Source organism: Aspergillus welwitschiae (genome assembly GCF_003344945.1).
Source record: "Aspergillus welwitschiae strain CBS 139.54b unplaced genomic scaffold BDQ94scaffold_18, whole genome shotgun sequence".
Lineage (NCBI taxonomy): Eukaryota > Fungi > Ascomycota > Eurotiomycetes > Eurotiales > Aspergillaceae > Aspergillus > Aspergillus welwitschiae.
Window position 1 is genome coordinate 85,391 of NW_020798712.1, and position 18,510 is coordinate 103,900.

Genomic DNA, 18,510 nt, shown 5'->3' on the forward strand with positions numbered 1-18,510 from the left:
AAAGACCATCCACATCCAGTAGATCACGGTGTCCCTCTTCTTTCTTGTAAGCTGTACATCTTCCGCGCAGCGGGCAATACGCCTACCTCGATCTTTCACTTCTCCGCCTGTCTTTACCAGCGCTGTTCTCCAAATAGACCACGTCTGTCATTGCAGTCTTGCTCACCATGCCCAAAAGACACTACCGAGCCTGGATTCCCGGCGAGGAACATGACTACCCATCATGGGTAGCTCATCATCTCCCGTAAAAGTATGGTGAAATGAATGCCAGCTTGGACCAATTGGTTCGGAGCTTTAAACGCCATCAGCAATTCTGTCGTGACGCTCGGGTAATCGGAAAATACAAACCCCCCCCCCCCCCCCCCCCCCCCCCGGAATAGGATACTTTACGTGAGGGGGCTCAGGTAGCTACTGCCACCACAAACGAAGCACTGCCGAAAGCAGGAGGGGCAAAAGAAAAGTACCTGGGCCATGTACAAGAAGTGAAAGGGGAGCAGGATATGGCATGGAGAAGAAAAATGCAGCTCAGAACCAGAACCCCTTCCCATCAAGCCGTGCGAAAAGACAAAAACCACACCATTTATTAACGTTTCAAGAAATGACAGAAGAAGCAGCCACCGTAACGCACGAATAGAAAGCCATCAAGATACGTGGAATGTTACCTGATCTTCCCAGTAAACACCGGTCTATACTTTTCCTCAAATTCACGCTCGTAACACATATCACATCATAGTGATCTTCAGGCAAGGGTCAGCCCAGTTGTAGGAATCAACTCGACTACGAGATTTCAATCGTAGTCCTATATAGAGTTGTCTATTTCATGACTGGTGGCTGCCGATTCCGCATCAACGGGATTTGCAGTTTTCCCATTTTCAGGGTTCGTTGTGTTGTCATCACGCTTTCCCAGCCCCTTCCCCTCCCCCAGGCGCTCTTCAGCGGCTGCTAATTTGCCCTTTGTTTCTTCCAGTTCCTGTTGTAAGGCTTTGATATAATCAATAGCCATCTCCACAGTGCTAGCCTTGCTGATAGGTTGGTTTCCGGCCTTTTCCTTTTCTTTCTCCTTCTCCTTATCCCCTCCCTTGGCGTTGCAGATTGCAGCTTCTTTGGCATGCTTTATCTGAACGAATGATGTCGGGATAAGAGTCTCGATCTCTTTGAGCGCATTGTTGATGCGATTCCTTCGTCCCTGCTCTGCGAGTTTATGATTCGTCCGTTTTGAGCTCAGATTCTCGGCCAAGGTTTCAGGGTAGGAGACGCCAGGCAAAAGAGTGCCGTCCAAGATGTGCTGATAGTTCGACTTTGACGCAAGGTACAGGGCCGAAGTTTCGCTTGTGATCCCTCCTAGACAACACTAGTTAGCTTGAAATGCCGCAAGAGGTGTCGAAAAGCAACTCTCCAGTCGATAAGAGTCCGCCGGGCGATAAAGGCGCAGATTGCGTGAAAAGCACTTACCATCACCTCGAACCAGTGGCTGTATACTGGGGCTTATCTTGGGACGTAGATTAGGGCTAGGCTGAGACGAGCTGAGACTCTGCCGCTTTCGGCCCAGGGGTCCTAATTTCGGAGTATCGGACTTCTTTGGTACCGGTCCGCTGGGGGAGGGCATAGCCAAAGTACGGGGACTGGGCGCGATAGAACTGGAAGGTCTGTGGACCACTGGAGCAGACTTGGGTTCCATAGCAGGGGTGGCACTGCCTGGCGTAGTAGTCGAAGACGCCGAATCCGCCCGTACTGTGGTGTCAATGCGGCTCACTTGAGGTCTCGAGACCGGTTCATACGAGGTAGCTGCTTCTGGAAGGACAACATCTTCCATGATATCATCATGTGGTTCAGAAGGAGCAGGCCTGGACACAATTGCCATCGGGCCAGTAGAGGCATTGCTGTGCGGGGACCGTTGAATGCGCATCAGCAAAGCCGGGGTTGCGGGTTCATTGGCTTGTGACACTTGATTGGTCTGAGGGGCAATGGCGGGAGACTTGCGGGACGGAGGAAGAGCAGGTGGCGGCATCAGTGGTTCAGATAGAGGCTCTGGGGAGACGGAATCTTGCCCAGAGCTTTCGTTACTTCCGTAGCGAAGACCACTACCACCAGAACTGCGCGATTTGCTACTTCCCTGGTCCTGGCTTAGGCTATTCAAGACCTCATCCGAGTTGATGTTCAAAAGTGACTTTTTCCGTGCCTGGGGCCGGACTGAAGGCGATTGTTGCTTTTTAGCGCGAGCGGAGAAGGGCTTGGTGGTCGAAGGCTGGCGCCGATGTTTTCGCATCAGACCCGGCGAGGAGGGGGCTGACGACATAGGGAGTGCGTTATCGGCCGGGGAGGGCACAAATCCCATTTCAGAGATTTGGCCGGTGTGGAAGGGGTAACCAGTGGGATTGGAGGTGTGGGCTTCGAGAGCCGGCGAGGTGAGAGGGGTGAAGTACTCTCCAGGGATGGTGTATTCAGGGAAGCGGAATTGACTTTCCAATGGGGTCATGGCAGGTGAGACCAGGGGCGTGTAAAGGGCCTGCGGAGAGCGGGTGCATGCATTAGATTATGCAGGCTAAACTCCAGATTTAAAAAGGATTATGCTCACCTGTTCGTCATTCATTCGCGTGAACCGCTCGTACATCTCATGATTATCATCGGTCCGGTGTGGGTGCGTAGCGGCACTTCCTTGGAGTTCGATACTGTTGGGGGTGGGTGGTATCACAGTCTGACCGTGAGGAACGTAAGCTTGCTGTGTCGGGTGCGAGTGGTTGGAAAGCTGGTGTGACTGTTCCTGCATTGGTTGGTGCTGCTGCTGAGGGTGAAAGTACTGGGGCTGCGGGGGCTTGTGCGCGTAGAATGCCGGGGTGACTGGGGCATTCGAGTATGACGAGGGATGCGGCTGGGCCTGCTGCCCGTGATTGGAAAGGTCAAGGGAAAAATCATTGTTCATGAGGTGGGCGTACGAGGGCGACTGGGTGGTAACATTATCGGTATCCATGCGGACCAATTGCTCCTGCGCAGGTGCCGTTGTGGCGGGCATCGACATGGAGGCCGGGTGGGCAAGAGGCCGGGCAGCATGAGGGTCACTTGGCCCATGCCCCTCCACATCAGGGAACTGCATGCCAAACTCGAGGAAGTTGGTGAATTCATCATCGCCCGGGTTGGTCATATCCGACCAAGCCAGAGGGTGCTCTTGCTCCATCACGAGAAATGCTGCCTTTCAGACAGTAACAGCGGGTTAAGAACAGAAAGACGGAAGACAGGATGCTGGAGATAACCGATCGGAAGTGGAATTTTTGGGTGCGGGCGAAGTGAAGGTCAATCGAGCCGGAGAAAGGGAAGGCAAAGTCAAAAGCAAACCCGGTAGGCTAGGAACGAATGATTTTCGGGGAACGCGGCGCAAGATAGAGGATGGGAATAACAGGGCGGGAGAGCAAAAAACTCAACAAGAATTGCTGGGCATGGCGAGAGCGGTGACGATGATAGAGGAGAAGAGGAGGGTGTGTTGGTAATGGTAAGGCTGAATGAAGCCCAAGCAGACGTAATATGAAGAAAGTACGGGGGAGGAGAGGTAGAGAAAAGAAGAAAGGGAAACGGTAAGGAGGAAGCCGAACGAAAGGGTACCGGCGGTGATGGAGGGGGCCACGGAAGGAAGAAAGAGCACCGGCAGGATACAGAACAAAATTGAGGGACTAGACCCAAGAGAGGAAGTGAAAATCAAGAGAAGAATCCCGCCGTAGTCGAGAATAAATTAAAGCAAGCAGCAGAAATGGGTGTACCATTCATTCAAGCCATGGTGGAAGGTTAATTAGCGGACAGAGGGCGGGGGGGCAAACAGCGGCGCAGGAGATTCGAGAGGACTGAGGAGCAAATAGTAGAGTGAATGGACTTTAGTTCATGGTGACTAAGTCAGAGTCGATAGTTAACTACCCGGGGGGGAAAGGAGGAGGAGGGAGAAGGGTGGAATGGAACAATTGTGGATAATTTTCGGAGTCTCTAAAACGCTAAAGGTTAAGTTCGACGGCTTTTACAGAACAATCTGGTCCGGAGTCGCCAGTCCGGAGAAGAGGAGGAGGAGGAGGAGAAGAAGAAGAGGAGCCCCGGCAGTGCAGCTCGAACGGAGAATTGGAAGGAAATGAATGAGGTTCCCACTCTTGCCTAGGCGGGTAGGTATGGTCGCTGGTACCTTGGTATTGTATCACCATAACCAATACATTACTAGTGGAATCTCATCTGTCCAGTGGCACTAGAGTTCTTCTTGTCTTCCATTGGGTATGCAGAGACCATCTTTGCCCATTTGGAACTAGTCCGTCCCGCAGCCGGAATTAATGAGAATTGGCTAGATTCGATCTAGCGCTTGGACTGGAAGTTGACCCCATCTAGCCTGTCTGTCCTAGGGTACCTGGGAGTCAAAACGGAGGGGGTAAAAAAGGACACACCGAGTCCCAAGGGTTCCTGGGTAGACCCAAACCAAGAAAAAAACACCCGTTCCTACAGCTGAAAGGAAAGCCGCCTCGGCTGGTAAATCCAGGAATGGGAGCAAATAATTAAGCATAGCCCTCCCGGAGGCACAATGAAAGCTTAGTAGACGCACCCACAAATTCCCAACAATATATATTGTCGGCGTGGGATATTTGCGCACATATTGCGGCCGGTCAACAATCCTCTGGTGTGGACAGGACAAGATTCATTGCAATTCTAGAGTGGAGCTTCGTGCCGCGGATAATAACGGTTATCAGAGAATAGTAGATACTCAGTAGTGCTTGTGTAGTTATTCATCTTTGGTAGATGTCCGGTGTAGCATATTTACTGTATTATGTAGCTAATTCCCTGGCTCTTCATTTACCCTTTTGTTTTTCTTCGACGCAACAAATTTCGCAGCAATTGGTTGTGATCATACTGCCTTATACCAATGAAAAAAAAATAACAATAATAATTACTGGGAAGATCATGGCCACGGCCCAGATTCTCTGCCGGGATGTGAATGTGACAAATCAGCTTTCAAGAAGACAGCCTGTCTCCCAGCGTCTGCTATCCACGGAGGGCTCCAACCCGGGGCCCCCTGTACGAAGTACGGAGACTTTACTACAGTAGATAATAGTCTGCGACTCTCTGGCAGTGTGAGTGGGTAACATTATTAGTCACCACCTAATAGCGACAGAGGCAGGGGCCAGAATGGAGCCCTTCGGAGAGGGTAGCTTTAAGCTAAAATAACAGCACGAGTTGACTCCTTGGACGAGTGGCTACTGGGTTAATTCTTACCTCCTTCAACTTTGCTTTCCCTTAGTGGCTGGCGTTACGTATGGCCTAGTAGTAGTGCAGGTACTAAGTATAATATCCACCTAGCTAGTAGGTAACAGCCAGTTTCTTTCATTTCCAGGAAAATATGGCCTGAGCTCTGCATGCACATCTATAGCTGAGGAACTTAAGTCAAAGTCATCGCCTCGGCTACATGAACTGATCGATGATCGTGATCTCAACTGCTGAAGAACCTGAAAAGAAGAAGGCCATCCATACTCGTATGATAATCCTGGTTACTTGAGGTCCATGCAAGCCCTTCGGAAGGCACTGATGTTGAAGAGCGCCCGGGATGTTCCCGTATTTGGTTTTCTTTCCCTTTCCTTTTGTTACATGCCCTCTGTCCCCCTGGTACACACCAACGCTAAACCAACCATTTCCCTCCCTCTATACAGTGTCACGGGCAAATCTAGTACTTCCATCTACCCCCCAGTGGGTACCTGAGTAGTAGGTGGGTAGATATCTCATTGATTTAGTCCGCCGTCTCGAGCTGCCGAGAAATGCTCACATTATCACCTACCTTTTACGGAGTCCAGCAGCAGAATAAAGCTGGATCAATTTCCAACCGGCCTCCGCGGACTTATTGCGAACGAAGCTACTATCTAGGCATAGCTTCTGCCACTTTAAGCACCCTAGTCGGTCAATGGGGCTAGATGGAAGCGGGTGGGCGTCCGGGCTGCCGCCTAAGACCACGCCTGTCTGGCCAGTGGTGTGCCGGCGCGATATTACACTGTCGAATCATCAAATCATGGTCTGACATCTCTCAGCGAGCTGTTGGCCATGCTCGGTTCACCTAGCGGTTTCGCAGAGTGGCGTTGACGAAGACACTAAGTAAGGCTAGGTTAGCCTGCAGCCGAAGCATCTAGCAGTCTCTAGGTGCAGATTTGAAGCTAGTGCAAAGCCGATGCGAAAATCTTCTGAAACATTTGGCGACATTATTATCAGCAAACGAGTTAACTAGTCGTATCTGCTATTTCACCCCACTAGCCAGTTTGGCGAAAATACCATCATTGAATCCCTGTGAATAGGTAAATTATAGGAAGGAATCAAACGATGGTGCAATGAAGGGGCTTAGGTTGCCTGTTATTGTGTGAACGCTATGGAAGGGATAGTGGAAAGAGGCTACCATGTTGCCAGTAGTGGCCACCATCGAGGAAAAGGGAGGGAGGAGAGGGCTGTTCGTTTCTTTCGTGCTAACCAGCTTCACACCCCTCCCCCAGCTCACCATCAGTCCAACACGGGCGAACTAGTGCCATGGAAGAGCGTTGCTCACGCGATCAACTTGGCGGTGGATGACGTCTAGGTTCTCACGGCTGGTCCAATTTGAAAGCGGGATCAGATCAGCCATGGCCACGAGGATATTGAGGCTGGGCGGTTGGAAAGGTGAAGGGTCCATTGTCGCTGCCGTGTGCGGGATGTGTACGGAGTATCTATCGATAAAATACCGGCTCCTGCGCACCAAAAGAGGGTCGGCAAATCCGACTCAAGTCATGGCTCGCAAACCTCAGTGTTCAAGTATGTCCGTTTACATTTTGGTTATAACCTAAACGCTATATACTATATACTAAATACTTAGTGATACTGTTCTTTGCCACGGTACGAGTTGTTGGTAAGTATACCATCTACAGGACAGCAGGCAGAAAATGATTTATTATCAAATACCATTACTCGGATAATTGCGACACAGTTCTTCGGAACGCTTTCCGACAGCCCCGACAACTAGTCGGACTAAGCTAAGCTACATAGTTACATGGTCATAGCAGAACCACACTCTCGGCAGTTTACCTGCCTCTATAGTGATGACTTCTGGATCTCTCTACATCTGCATCGTACTATTTCCCCTACCTCTACACCCCAGTAGTAGTAAATGTCTACTTCATAGTTAACTAACTGTAAATAACTCGGCATGAAATGGCTTAGCTAATCATAGTGCGGGGTTCTCAGATGCTGCATCACGTGGCGATCACCCAATGCCTGATGATGACATAACGCAGACAAACCGACCAGGCATCGAACGAACGTCGCTCCTTCAGAATGGAATGAATGCGTGTCTCCTGTTTTCTCAACTACAATCACGGACTGCGTACCTATTCGATGCCTGGCCACTGCAAGGTCTCTGTTGAGTTGCCGCTGTGACTTCTGCTTCTTTTCCCCACCATGAGACCTCCAGTGCCAGATGTTGCGCTGCCTCGATCTCGCAAGGCCTCCATCGAACAGCAGTGGATCGATCCCCGCAGTGCCGCCCCCGCGACCTTCTTTCTGTCCCGCAATCACGGTCTCGACCACGATGACGACCTCTCCTCTGATGAGCCCGATGCCTCCAGGACGAGTATGTACGGAGTACAGAGCCTTGAAGAAAGTATCCTCCAGACTAGTCAAACCGCGTCCGTGTCCCAGTCAGATCAGATAGTTGGTAGTAAGGCCGCCGGAGTGGAACCGATTTCCACCTCTCAATCTCCCAACCGCGACGATAAGGAGGACGATGACGACCAGCTTTCCGGACTCAACCGCCGCAGGTCTACGCTCAAGCCCCTCGATACTATTCATTCTAATAGACTGGATGCCTCTATTACCTCCGACCTGATCTCTCCCCGGCCCTTCACCCCCCTGAATCTCAGCAACCCCGACGACCCTTCATCTCTCCCTAGCAGTCCCAAATCTACTTCGAACCAATCTATGCGCCACCTAGATGAGATCTCTATCACCGATGACTTGAGTAGCCAGGCGGTTGCCTCTGGAGAAGAAGACGATGATGCTCGATCTATCCACAACCCAGAGCACGATAGCACATCCCAGTTTATCATGCCAAGCATCAAGATGCCTAGTCGGAGACCCTTCACATCGCGCGGGAAGTCACTCGGAAGGTTCAAAATACTTGTTGCGGGCGCTTCTGGTAAGTCCTCTTTATCTTCAATTTCGTAGTGTCTGTGATCCTGCGGAGTGCGTGCTGACTGATGCTGCAGGCTCTGGGAAATCATCTCTCATTAGGTCGATCGTCCAGGCTTGTGAGGACATTGTACATGTAGACGACTTTCCACCTACCGATACCTCGACACCGTCGCGGACATCTCTTACGACGATCCAACTATCTCAGGCACATCGACTACCGTTGTCAACTACATCAGAGATCTACGCCAGTACCAAGCCGTACCCATCTTGGTGGTCAGACTTGGAAGACTCACGCGTGCTGCGCCGTAGGAGAAGTACAGGTGATGTAGTTCTAGAACGCAATATCTGCTTCGTTGATACACCTGCAACCTCGCTGAGTCGCACCGGACAAGTGGATGCCATCATACATTACATACGTCAACAGCTATTCCGCGCAACAACAGCTATTGATTCTTGCAATCACGACTTCCAAAACCTGCTTGCAGGGCAGGGTGGCACCCAAGTTGATGCTGTACTTTATCTCGTCTCTGCAGGTATGTATTCTCGGTTAGTTCGCTCTCGTTGATTAGATAGATGAGCTCACGTATTATCAGATACCTTTGTGGCAGACATGGAATGCATCGACTTGCTATGCGAATGGACCAACGTCATCCCTCTGATATCCAAGGCTGACTTGTTGGCTCCTGAGCAGATCTCTGCACTTAAGTCGGGGTTCCACAAGCATACGCAAGCCACTCCGGCCAAGCCCTTCCTTTTTGGAAACACAGGTCCTGGGGCAGATGACTTTGACGGACAGTTGCCTTTTGCAGTATCCTCGGCCAAAACCAGTGATGAAGATGTTATGGATGCTAGCACTTTAATGAGCCCCGACTATGTCCAACCCCTGGTGCCCTCCGAATTGACTTTGTTAGTCCAGAGGTTATTCGACGCCGAGAATATCATTTGGATGCGACACTCAGCTGCAAAGAAACTAGCCCAACAGCAACGAGAGCATTTCTGGCAACACCCAACTCGCCAACCTAGTACCCAACCAATTAATCATGGCTCAAGCCGGGGTTCGCCCAGCTACACTATGGCTCGGATAGCAGATCACACGCGACAGGAAGAGAAAATGGCCCGTTTGCAGTTGGCAAAGTGGGCATCTGAGTTGCAGCAAAGCCTAAAGAATGAACGAGAGAGATACGCTGCCATGGCAAGGGGCGAGCGTGCCATCTGGCTCACGGAACGGTTAGGCGAGTGCGTAGTAGACGGATCGCTGGTCCCCATTACACAAACGCCAGGCTTTTGCGGACTCCGAGCTCCCTTGGAGAAAGCAAGCGGGGGCAGTCTTCTTGTTCGAGCACAAAGTGGGCAGAATGTGGAGTATCGCCTTGCCCGGATTCGCCCGCAAGACCCTCTGGGACTTGTCTGGTTGTCCGAGGACCTCAAGCGGCGGGGCTGGGCCATCGTTCAGATCGTGGGCTCCTTTGGAGTTGTCGGGGGGCTGGCTCTTTGGCTTGCCAAAGCATGGGGACTATCCTCGCGCAGTCTGTCTGAATGGCATTTTGACTGGTGCGGTTCGACTGATTAAGTGATCCAGCCCTACTCACTTACTAGGGTGGGTACTTTACACTCGTATCCCCTCATTATCCCTTTTTACTCTACTATTTCCTATACCCCCCTCTCCAATTCATCTATAAGAGCTGGGAGACACATATGTTCTTAGGGCAATAGGCGTCAACTGGATTGACTCGCATGCAAGCAAACCCCGGCGTTTCCACAGACACATTTTCACCTTCCCACGTCTTTTCATCCCCCCTCTCTCATTTTCTCTTTCACCGTTTCCCAACTCTCTTTCCATCCATCCAATATTCATTTCTGGCGTTTTCCCACTGCATACAACTTCCCCTCAGGTCACATCTAATGAAGAAATGTGCTCAATGTACTCACGAACCACAACACAACTCACCAGGGAGGCTAGGTGCCCAGTTCATCCCGTTTATGTGCCTCCTTGCTTGATCAAATTTTATTCAGGTAGCTTACAGTCAATCTACTCGTAATATGGACAAAATTGGGAAGATTTTATTTCCCAAGAAACCTCAAATGTAGAACACATAACTTATGAGTACTATGTAAGCTGGGCCAATATAGCCATAACTCGGTTTTTCCACTGGTTTCGACCTAATTCAGGTACTACCGTGCGGCGTCAATTGATACCAAGAGGGGAAAAACAATTTTTGCTACTCACCTTCATATATACATACACTGTTTACTCTCTGTCACGGCATATATGTCGAATACAGAGTGTAAGTATAGTCTCAGCGTAGTAGTAGTAGCAGCAGTAGCAGCAGCAGCAGCAGCAGCAGCAGCAGTAGTAGTAGTAGTAGTAGTAGTTCTTTCCCTCTCCCCTCCCTCCCATTCCCTCCTCTCTCATAAGATATCTTCCATATGATAAATTATATCCATGCGTGTTCCTACTACTGTATACGGTTTAGAATACTATCACTGCACGGTGCAACTACTGCTTAATACTGCCAATTGCAACCTAACCTAGTCGACAGCGACCTGGCCTGATTTGATTCACTGCTGATGAACTGACCTTTTTCTTTTCTTTTTTTCGTTCTTCAAAAAGTTATGTACGTGGCTACTCGTATATAGATAGCTGTAGCGTCATAGTAACACCACCTAAGGATGCAGATGATTAGTGACTACTAGATGAAATGATTGGATTGTTGATCGATCATTATGCAAACATATAGGTATGTAGTGGGAAGAGTTATCAGAAAGGGATTACTACTGTTATGTTATACTACGACCGTCTAGGTTGAGAGCAACAAGTTGAACAGAGAAAGCTTTTATTCTCAAGGTAAGTCTACCATACTGACAACAAGCGTATCAGACGGACTGTATTTAGGTTGGGGGTAATAAACGCTCAAAACGCCGAAAGAAAAAAAGAAAAAGGTAGAATTCGTAATTCAGTAATGAAGAAAAAAGACAGAAAAAGGATCAAAGGAAAAAGGGTTCCTTTGCCGTTCCGATTAATAACGCAATATCGTTCAGTGAATATTAGATCCCTGATGCAAATACCGCTGGAACAGTTTCCGGGTCATCACAAATCAGTTACATCTCATTTCCATTTTGCTCGAAAAGAAGATCGTGACATCATGCGGTCAACATTTAGTCAACCTCCTCCATGGAGCTCTCGGCAGCGGCGGCGGCAGGGGCAGCCTCCTCAGCAGCCTTCTCCTCGGTGGTCTCAGCCTCCTCGTCGATGTTCAGACCAAGGGAGACGAGCTTGTGGATGCGCTCAGCGAAGCTAGCGGGCTCCTCAATGGTGAAACCGGAGACCAGGAGGGAGGTCTCGAAGAGCAGCTGAGTGATGGACTTGACAGTGCGGTCACCCTCGCCATCGGCCTCAACCTTCTTGCGGAGCTCCTTAATGATAGAGGACTTGGGAGAGATCTCGAAAGTCTTCTTGGAGGACATGTAAGAGCTCATGGAGGTGTCACGGAGGGCCTGGGCCTTCATGATACGCTCCATGTTAGCGGACCAACCGAACTGGCCGGTACGGATGGCGCAAGGAGAGCCAACGAGCTTGTGGGAGACAACGACCTTCTCGACCTTGTCGCCGAGGATGTTCTTGAGGCTCTTGGCGAGACCCTCGAACTCCTTCTCCTCCTTCTCGCGCTCAGCCTTCTCCTCCTCGGACTCCTCAAGCTCGAAGTCCTTGGTGATGTCGACCAACTTCTTGCCGTCGAACTCCTTCAGCTGAGTGAAGGCGTACTCGTCAATGGGGTCAACCAGGAACAGAACCTCGAAGTTCTTCTGCTTGAGGCTGTCCAGGAAGGGAGACTTGGCAACAGCCTTGATGGACTCGCCGGTGATGTAGTAGATCTGCTTCTGGTGCTCGGGCATACGGGTGACGTAGTCGGTAAGGGAGGTAGCCTCATCACCAGACTTGGTGGACTGGTAGCGGAGGAGCTTGGCCAGAGTGGGACGGTTCTGGGCGTCCTCGTGGATACCGAGCTTGATGTTCTTGCTGAAGGCAGAGTAGAACTTGTCGAACTGCTCGCGGTCCTCAGCGATCTCGGTGAAGAGCTCGAGGGTCTTCTTGACGATGTTCTTCTTGATGACCTTCATGATCTTGTTCTGCTGGAGAGTCTCACGAGACAGGTTGAGAGGAAGGTCCTCAGAGTCGACAACACCCTTGACGAAGCTGAGCCACTCGGGGATGAGGTCAGTGGCGTCATCGGTGATGAAGACACGGCGGACGTAGAGCTTGATGTTGTTCTTGGTCTTCTTAGACTCGAACAGGTCGAAGGGAGCACGCTTGGGGACGTAGAGGATGGCACGGAACTCGAGCTGACCCTCGACGGAGAAGTGCTTGACAGCCAAGTGGTCCTCCCAGTCGTTGGAGAGGGACTTGTAGAAAGCAGCGTACTCCTCCTGGGTGATGTCGGCGGGGTTACGAGTCCAGATGGGCTTGGTCTTGTTAAGCTCCTCCTCCTCGATCTTGCTCTCCTTGACAGTCTTGGTCTTCTTCTCCTTCTTCTCCTCTTCCTCATCGACCTCCTCGATCTTGGGCTTCTTCTCGTCACCCTCTTCCTCCTCCTTGGTCTCAGCCTCCTCGTCGGGGACCTCCTTCTCGGTCTCCTTCAGGACGTGGAGGTAGATGGGGTAGGAGATGAACTCGGAGTGCTTGCGGACAACCTCCTTGATGCGGCTCTCGTTGAGGTAGTCGGTCTGCTCATCCTTCAGGTGGAGGATGATCTTGGTACCACGACCAAGCTGCTCACCCTCGGTGTCCTGGGTGAGGGTGAAGGTACCACCGGCAGCGGACTCCCAGATGTACTGCTCGTCATCATTGTGCTTGGAGATGACGGTGACACGGTCGGCCACAAGGTAGGCAGAGTAGAAACCAACACCGAACTGACCGATCATGGAGATATCAGCACCAGCGGAGAGAGCCTCCATGAACTGCTTAGTACCAGAGCGAGCAATGGTACCGAGGTTGTTGATGAGGTCCTAAAAAAAGCCCACAAAGTCAGAATTCACGCTAAACGTAAGAGGGTACCGCTCAATGGCAGAAGAAAGAGCAGGGAGTGATAGGAGAGAAAAACTTACAGCCTTGGTCATACCGATACCGGTATCACGGATGGTGAGGGTCTTGGCCTCGGCGTTGGGGATCAGGTCGATGCGGAGATCCTTGCCCGAGTCGAGCTTAGAGGGGTCGGACAGGGACTCATAGCGAATCTTGTCCAGAGCATCGGAGGCGTTGGAGATCAGCTCACGCAGGAAAATCTCCTTGTTGGAGTAGACAGTGTTGATGATGAGGGAGAGGAGCTGAGAGATCTCAGCCTGGAACTCGAAAGTCTCGGCAGACATGGTGGCGGTAGGAGGAGAGACTTGGTTTTCTAAGGAGGGGTAGGGATGTCAGTAAAGAAGGAAAGAAGAAGAAGAAGAAGAAGCGAGACAGCCAAGCTCCTTCAGATGGTTCTGAAGTGGAGAATGAAAAAAGTTGGAAATCAGAGAAGGGGAATTGGAGTCTCTTTAAATTTGTTGACAAAGAGGGAAGGCAAGAAAAGGGCAGAAATTTCTAGAAATCCCGTCTTGCCTCCCGCTGAGCCAGGTTTGCACGCAAACGATAGTGGCTGAGTCAGAGCTCCAGGTGGGGGAGGGAGGGACAGTTTTAGTGTATAGTAAAGTTGAGTAGTACTGACCTAAAACAGATTGAAAGGTGTGGAGGTTTGATGGGAGGGCAAATGGAGCAAAGTCACGGATCACACAAGATAGATAGGAGGAAAGGAGATTAAGAACTGCCCACGAGTTGACAGAAAGAAAAGGGAGATGGAGGTAGAGAGAGAGGGAAGAGTGATTAGAGAATAAGAGTGAGAGGAAGAGAGGAAAGAGAAAAAATAGCTGATGAACCGAAGGGAAAAGGCGACGGGGCGGGACCTTAATGTTCTCTGGGCGGACCGTCACAAAATTTCGGTGCGGCGTTTCTACGGCGATCCAGCAACTTCCACCGATTCCACGCTGCTCCTCCCACTACTGTGTCACTCTCCCAAGTCCCCAAGCTTCTTCTCCCCCCGCCAGCCCAGGATGTTCCAGCGCCTTCCAGCTGCGGGATCTAGATGCTTCTGCCCACACCTTGCCAGGCACTAACCGGCCCTGTTTCTCCCCTTTCTTTGGTGCCTGCCACCCCCTACTGGTTGAAGGTCCAGTGGTCATGCTCCGTTGAGTGAGTATCTAGCCGTAGCCATGGGAATTCCCCGATCCGATATGGCTATGCCAGGGGACTTCCCCAGATGTCTTCATGCTTCTTTTTGCTGGGCGATAACTTCCGGGGGCGATCTGGCTGCCTGAGGCTCACTATCTAGAACGTTCCGCTCTTCTGCTCCGTCTCCTTCCCCCTCCATTCACGGGTTCCCAGCCAATCCGGAGCCGCAATCACTCTGACCGCTTTGTGCCCTTTCATACATAGTTACTTTACTTACGAATGTTACCACGGCTACCGTCGAGTACTACGCCGTACTAGTAGTTACTACTTCACTGGATTTCAGCTTTCACTGTATGTCACTTCAGTCAATGCTGTTGCCCTGCCAGGCATGCCACCTGGGAGGTACTCTAGACCCACATAGTAATTTCGAAATAGCTACAGGTATTAGATATCTACATAGTTGCTAGTTAGCTTGCCTCCCTTGATCTCTCTAGGGGTTTTAGGAATCATCAACATCAATTCATTACTGGGACCATTGACTCACACCTTACCCCCCCCCCCCCCCCTATCCGGAACATCCTCAACGAAGTCGCTACCATCCTCCACCACCATCACCATATCGAGCTCATCGACCTCCCCCCCCCCCCCCCCCCCCCCCAAAACCCCAAAAAGCCTTGCATGCTGTCTACGCTACTTCGGCCAACTGGGGACCTTGAGCACCCTTCATTGCTCCCTGAATACCGCCAATTACTACAACAAGGGCATCTGTCATTAGCGAAATTTCTGTGTTTGATTGTTTTCTGTAGTTGTCTTCGATCTTTTTTACTTCTTCCAGTTTACTCCATTGTGGTTGCACATTTCGCAACAACATCATCCTGAGCCAACACCGCCCGCTACCCACCGCCCCCGTGGCCCTTGCCCCGAGGGAGCTAACCCCCCCAAGAAAGCACGGCACACGACCTAGGGAGACGTAAAATAATGAAAAAGAAACATTCAAGCAAGAAGCCATCCATTTACACTCCTCAAACATGACGAGGCCGGAAATAGAAACAATGAACCAGAAGCCAGGGGAAGAAGTGTAACTAAGCAGGAGCCAGGACTAAGAAGCCAGTGATGGACAGCGACGGTCGTCAACATGGTGGGAGAAGTAGATGAAGAAGATGGGAGGTCAAAAGCAAGAGATAGAGATGAAAGAAATATGGGCATTCAGCTCGCTATGCTAAGAAGATAAGGAGCCATCAAAGAGGTAGAGAATAAAAAAAAAAGAAGAGGTCATGGCAACACAGGAAGAGGAAACCAAAGTCATGATGACGACCAAGCAAAGCCCAGTGAGAAGATGATAAGAAAACTTTTCCAACCGCTAATATGCACTGTGACAAGAGGGCCACATAACACATGTCATTATCAAAGTAAAGGGGGAGAGTAATACATGTCCTGGATCGCCGTGAGCATCTAAACCCGTATACCGTCTCAAGCCAGGAGGAAGGGCTAGGAATCATATAAGGCTTTGTAAAGAGGGGAAAGAAAAGAGAAAGAATGGGAAAGGAACGAAGCCGTCAAGGTCGCGGATATGACCGCCGCTTACGTTCGATCGTCGTTCTTCGTAAGACGTCAGAGGTATTTTGGTTAGTGAAGGTGCCTAAGCAGTCTGAGCCTGGTTGCGACCCTTGGCGTTGACGTTGCCGCCACGGCCACGGGGGGCAAAGCCTCCGCGACCCTCGCGCTGGAAGCCTCCGCGACCCTGGCTGCCTGCACGGTCACCACGACCACGACCGGCACCACCGCGGCCCGCACCGTAGCTTCCGTTACCGAAGGCATTGGTGCGAGGGCGACGCTCCTCCACGTAGATCTGCTCGGTTCCAATCTGGTGGGGGTTGGCAGCAACAGCGGCGGCATAGCCCGCGGCATCACCGAATTCGACAAAGGCGCAGTTCTGGATGCAAGGTTAGCTTTTCCTTTGTCCGATCCGAATCATGGGTGCATTAAGAGGTGGCATACCTTAGCACGGCTCACATCGAAGTGCTTCAGCTTGCCAAAGCGAGACAGGGTCTGCTTGAGCAAGCTCGCATCGACCTTCTCGGTGACGTTCTTGATGTAGGCGAGAACATTCTCCTCACCCGCACGGGACTGAGTCTTCTTGTGATCATGGCCCGCAGTCTGCCAGCCAGAACCATCAGTCGAGGAAGGCTGGCTGGACGCGGCTTCGGGGGCGGCAGCGGCCGCGGGAGCAGGAGCAGCGGCGGGGGCGGGGGCCGGAGCGGTGGGCTGAGCAGAGCTGGCAGCGGGAGCAGGCTTTACCGGAGCAACGGGGACAGCGGGAACAACAGGCGCCGAGGCACCAGACTTGGAGGCGATGGTGGCCCAAGTCTTAGGGACCGCCCTAGCGGGAGCACTCTCCTTAGCCGGAGCAGGAGCTTCCTTCTGCTCAGGCACAGGAGTGGGCTCGGGAGTGGCGGGCTTCTCAGCCTTGGGTGCCTCAGTCTCAACCGGGGCAGCAGCTTCCGGGGCAGCTTCGACAGGCGTTTCCTGAGCTGCGGTTCCATTGGTCTGGGGAGCATCCTCCTTGACGGGCTTGGCCTCAGCAGTCTGCTCGGCCTCCTCGAGCTTCTCGTCCACCTGAGCCGCAGCAGGCTCACTGTCTACCTGGGCCTTCTCGGGCTCCGGGACAGTTTCAGCCTCAGGCTGTGCAGGCTCTTCAGCAGCCGGCTCCTCAACCGGGGCAGCAGGGGCAGCAGGGGCAGCAGCAGGAGCAGCTTCTTCTTGCTCGATCTCCTCCTCCTCATCGACAAGATACCGGAAGATGTCGTTGAGAACATAGTAACCGTTGGGCTGTTCCGCCAGCACGAAAGTCTGCACAAACTTGCGGGAAGGCTCGGAGCGGTTCGAGATCTCGCCAATCACAGAGATCAGGATGTTATCAAATGAGGCCTGAGAGTCGACGTTCAAGACACGGACCTTGCAGTCTTGGAAGTCAAGCTGCTTGATCTTATCATTGATAGCCTGTGACGACGATGTCAGCAAAAATTAGACTTTACTGGACAGGGATCTATCCCACGGAGCGGAGATATCAACGCACCTTCTGGCCCACAGCAACCTGAACAGTTTCAGCTTCGGTGCCAAAAACGAGCTGAGAACGCCGAGAGTAGAAGAGGTGAAGCTTCTCCGGACTGCGGCTCATGTTGGTGTAGTACTGCTCCACGAAGTACCAGCCAACCTCATCCTTCGAAATACCATTCTTCTGGTCATTTGCGGGGGCGTTCGAGGGAGTAGAGGAGGGCGCAGGCTGGAAGCTGGCCGCGCTGTTGACGTTTGCGGGGGCGTGGGTGAAAGAGTCGGGGTAAGCGTGTTGCGCAGGGTAGCCGCCGTTGATAGGAGCCTGGGTCGTGTCGGCCATTGTGAAATGAATGAAACTTGGAGGCTCAAGAAAAAGAAAGAGAAAAGTCTAAGAGAGAAGAGCCGAGCAAAAGAATATGTTGGATACGAGGCTAGGCTTGATGCGGCGAGGGAAGGGAAAAAAATCTAGTAAGAAATATTCCCCGACACTGGTATTTGTCAGTGCTTTTGAAGCTTGGACGTATATGGCCATGGCTGAGAGTTCGGGGCCACGATTGCAGGTGAAAAATGAGGGACTTACAACGTAGATTGTGCGAACGAATTGCTCCTCGAAGGCGCAATGAAGTGAATCAGAAAGAAAAGAAAAGATCAATGAAAGATAGAAAGGTGGCGCGTCGAAGTCGTCGAGGTGAATAACAGAAAGAACCTTGTGCGATTCCGGAATTGAGTGTGCGAGGAAAAGCCCGAGGCAACAGAATCGGAAGGGAAAAAGCACGGGACGAAGAGAGACGGAGCTTGATTTAGGAGACCAAGAGGTGCAAGCAGATGAAAAACTGGCTGAGGATGAGAATTGCAAGGAAAGATGAAGAGGAAGATGGGGGGGTTTGTGTATGTGTGGAGGGTTGAGAGGGGTGGTAGTAGTTAGTGTGTGTGTGTGGATGAAGAGTGGTGAGGGAAGTTAAGTTTGGGGGAGTGTGGTAAGTAACAGCTAGTAGTAACAGGGTGGACGGAGAGAGACACGAGAGGTTGCTGAGAGCAGCAGCGCAGAGGGAAACCGACTTTGAGGTCAAGGCCAGTCAAGCCGTTCGTTTTTGCTGGTG

The 18,510-nt window shown here is 51.5% G+C and overlaps 10 protein-coding genes across 10 annotated transcripts in view; 5 read left to right on the top strand and 5 right to left on the bottom strand.

Moving 5' to 3' along the window:
* Nucleotides 1-373, top strand: part of BDQ94DRAFT_144671 (putative DNA directed RNA polymerase III subunit Rpc82) — a 2,969-nt gene extending 2,596 nt beyond the window's left edge. The window contains exon 5 of the mRNA XM_026766491.1: nucleotides 348-373. The gene's annotated coding sequence lies outside the window, so the exon portion shown is untranslated. The remainder of the gene's footprint in view (nucleotides 1-347) is intronic.
* Nucleotides 374-799: 426 nt separating this feature from the next.
* Nucleotides 800-3,172, bottom strand: BDQ94DRAFT_159811 (phosphate-sensing transcription factor PHO4; the record flags this gene model as incomplete). The annotated part of the gene is made up of 3 exons (XM_026769119.1): nucleotides 800-1,341; nucleotides 1,453-2,506; nucleotides 2,576-3,172. The coding sequence occupies 3 exons, from the start codon at nucleotides 3,170-3,172 to the stop codon at nucleotides 800-802; spliced, it is 2,193 nt and encodes a 730-aa protein (XP_026625618.1).
* Nucleotides 3,173-4,343: 1,171 nt separating this feature from the next.
* On the bottom strand, nucleotides 4,344-4,567 carry BDQ94DRAFT_144674 (uncharacterized protein). The gene has a single exon (XM_026766492.1). The coding sequence runs from the start codon at nucleotides 4,523-4,525 to the stop codon at nucleotides 4,364-4,366; it is 162 nt and encodes a 53-aa protein (XP_026625619.1). The 5' UTR covers nucleotides 4,526-4,567; the 3' UTR covers nucleotides 4,344-4,363.
* Nucleotides 4,568-4,626: 59 nt separating this feature from the next.
* On the top strand, nucleotides 4,627-5,129 carry BDQ94DRAFT_144675 (uncharacterized protein). The gene has a single exon (XM_026766493.1). The coding sequence runs from the start codon at nucleotides 4,759-4,761 to the stop codon at nucleotides 5,062-5,064; it is 306 nt and encodes a 101-aa protein (XP_026625620.1). The 5' UTR covers nucleotides 4,627-4,758; the 3' UTR covers nucleotides 5,065-5,129.
* Nucleotides 5,130-7,120: 1,991 nt separating this feature from the next.
* On the top strand, nucleotides 7,121-9,809 carry BDQ94DRAFT_38751 (uncharacterized protein). Its single transcript, XM_026775632.1, has 3 exons — nucleotides 7,121-8,161; nucleotides 8,232-8,690; nucleotides 8,751-9,809. Exons 1-3 carry the CDS (start codon nucleotides 7,426-7,428, stop codon nucleotides 9,725-9,727), a joined length of 2,172 nt encoding a protein of 723 aa, XP_026625621.1. The 5' UTR covers nucleotides 7,121-7,425; the 3' UTR covers nucleotides 9,728-9,809.
* Nucleotides 9,748-10,246, top strand: BDQ94DRAFT_38770 (uncharacterized protein). Its single transcript, XM_026775633.1, has one exon. The coding sequence runs from the start codon at nucleotides 9,892-9,894 to the stop codon at nucleotides 10,153-10,155; it is 264 nt and encodes an 87-aa protein (XP_026625622.1). The 5' UTR covers nucleotides 9,748-9,891; the 3' UTR covers nucleotides 10,156-10,246.
* An 890-nt stretch (nucleotides 10,247-11,136) lies between these two features.
* Nucleotides 11,137-13,908, bottom strand: hsp90 (chaperone Hsp90). Its single transcript, XM_026775634.1, has 4 exons — nucleotides 13,751-13,908; nucleotides 13,261-13,550; nucleotides 12,760-13,161; nucleotides 11,137-12,537 (listed from the first exon to the last, which is right to left on the bottom strand). The coding sequence occupies exons 2-4, from the start codon at nucleotides 13,519-13,521 to the stop codon at nucleotides 11,314-11,316; spliced, it is 1,887 nt and encodes a 628-aa protein (XP_026625623.1). The 5' UTR covers nucleotides 13,522-13,550; nucleotides 13,751-13,908; the 3' UTR covers nucleotides 11,137-11,313.
* A 167-nt stretch (nucleotides 13,909-14,075) lies between these two features.
* Nucleotides 14,076-14,922, top strand: BDQ94DRAFT_144682 (uncharacterized protein). Its single transcript, XM_026766494.1, has one exon. It carries the CDS (start codon nucleotides 14,096-14,098, stop codon nucleotides 14,375-14,377), a length of 282 nt encoding a protein of 93 aa, XP_026625624.1. The 5' UTR covers nucleotides 14,076-14,095; the 3' UTR covers nucleotides 14,378-14,922.
* Nucleotides 14,923-15,690: 768 nt separating this feature from the next.
* On the bottom strand, nucleotides 15,691-18,086 carry BDQ94DRAFT_38804 (NTF2 and RRM domain protein). Its single transcript, XM_026775635.1, has 4 exons — nucleotides 17,991-18,086; nucleotides 17,433-17,898; nucleotides 16,355-17,356; nucleotides 15,691-16,289 (listed from the first exon to the last, which is right to left on the bottom strand). The coding sequence occupies exons 2-4, from the start codon at nucleotides 17,748-17,750 to the stop codon at nucleotides 15,996-15,998; spliced, it is 1,614 nt and encodes a 537-aa protein (XP_026625625.1). The 5' UTR covers nucleotides 17,751-17,898; nucleotides 17,991-18,086; the 3' UTR covers nucleotides 15,691-15,995.
* A 77-nt stretch (nucleotides 18,087-18,163) lies between these two features.
* Nucleotides 18,164-18,485, bottom strand: BDQ94DRAFT_144688 (uncharacterized protein; the record flags this gene model as incomplete). Its single annotated transcript, XM_026766495.1, has 1 exon — nucleotides 18,164-18,485. A coding segment is annotated over one exon (258 nt), but the record flags the coding sequence as incomplete, so codon positions are not given.
* Nucleotides 18,486-18,510: the final 25 nt, after the last annotated feature.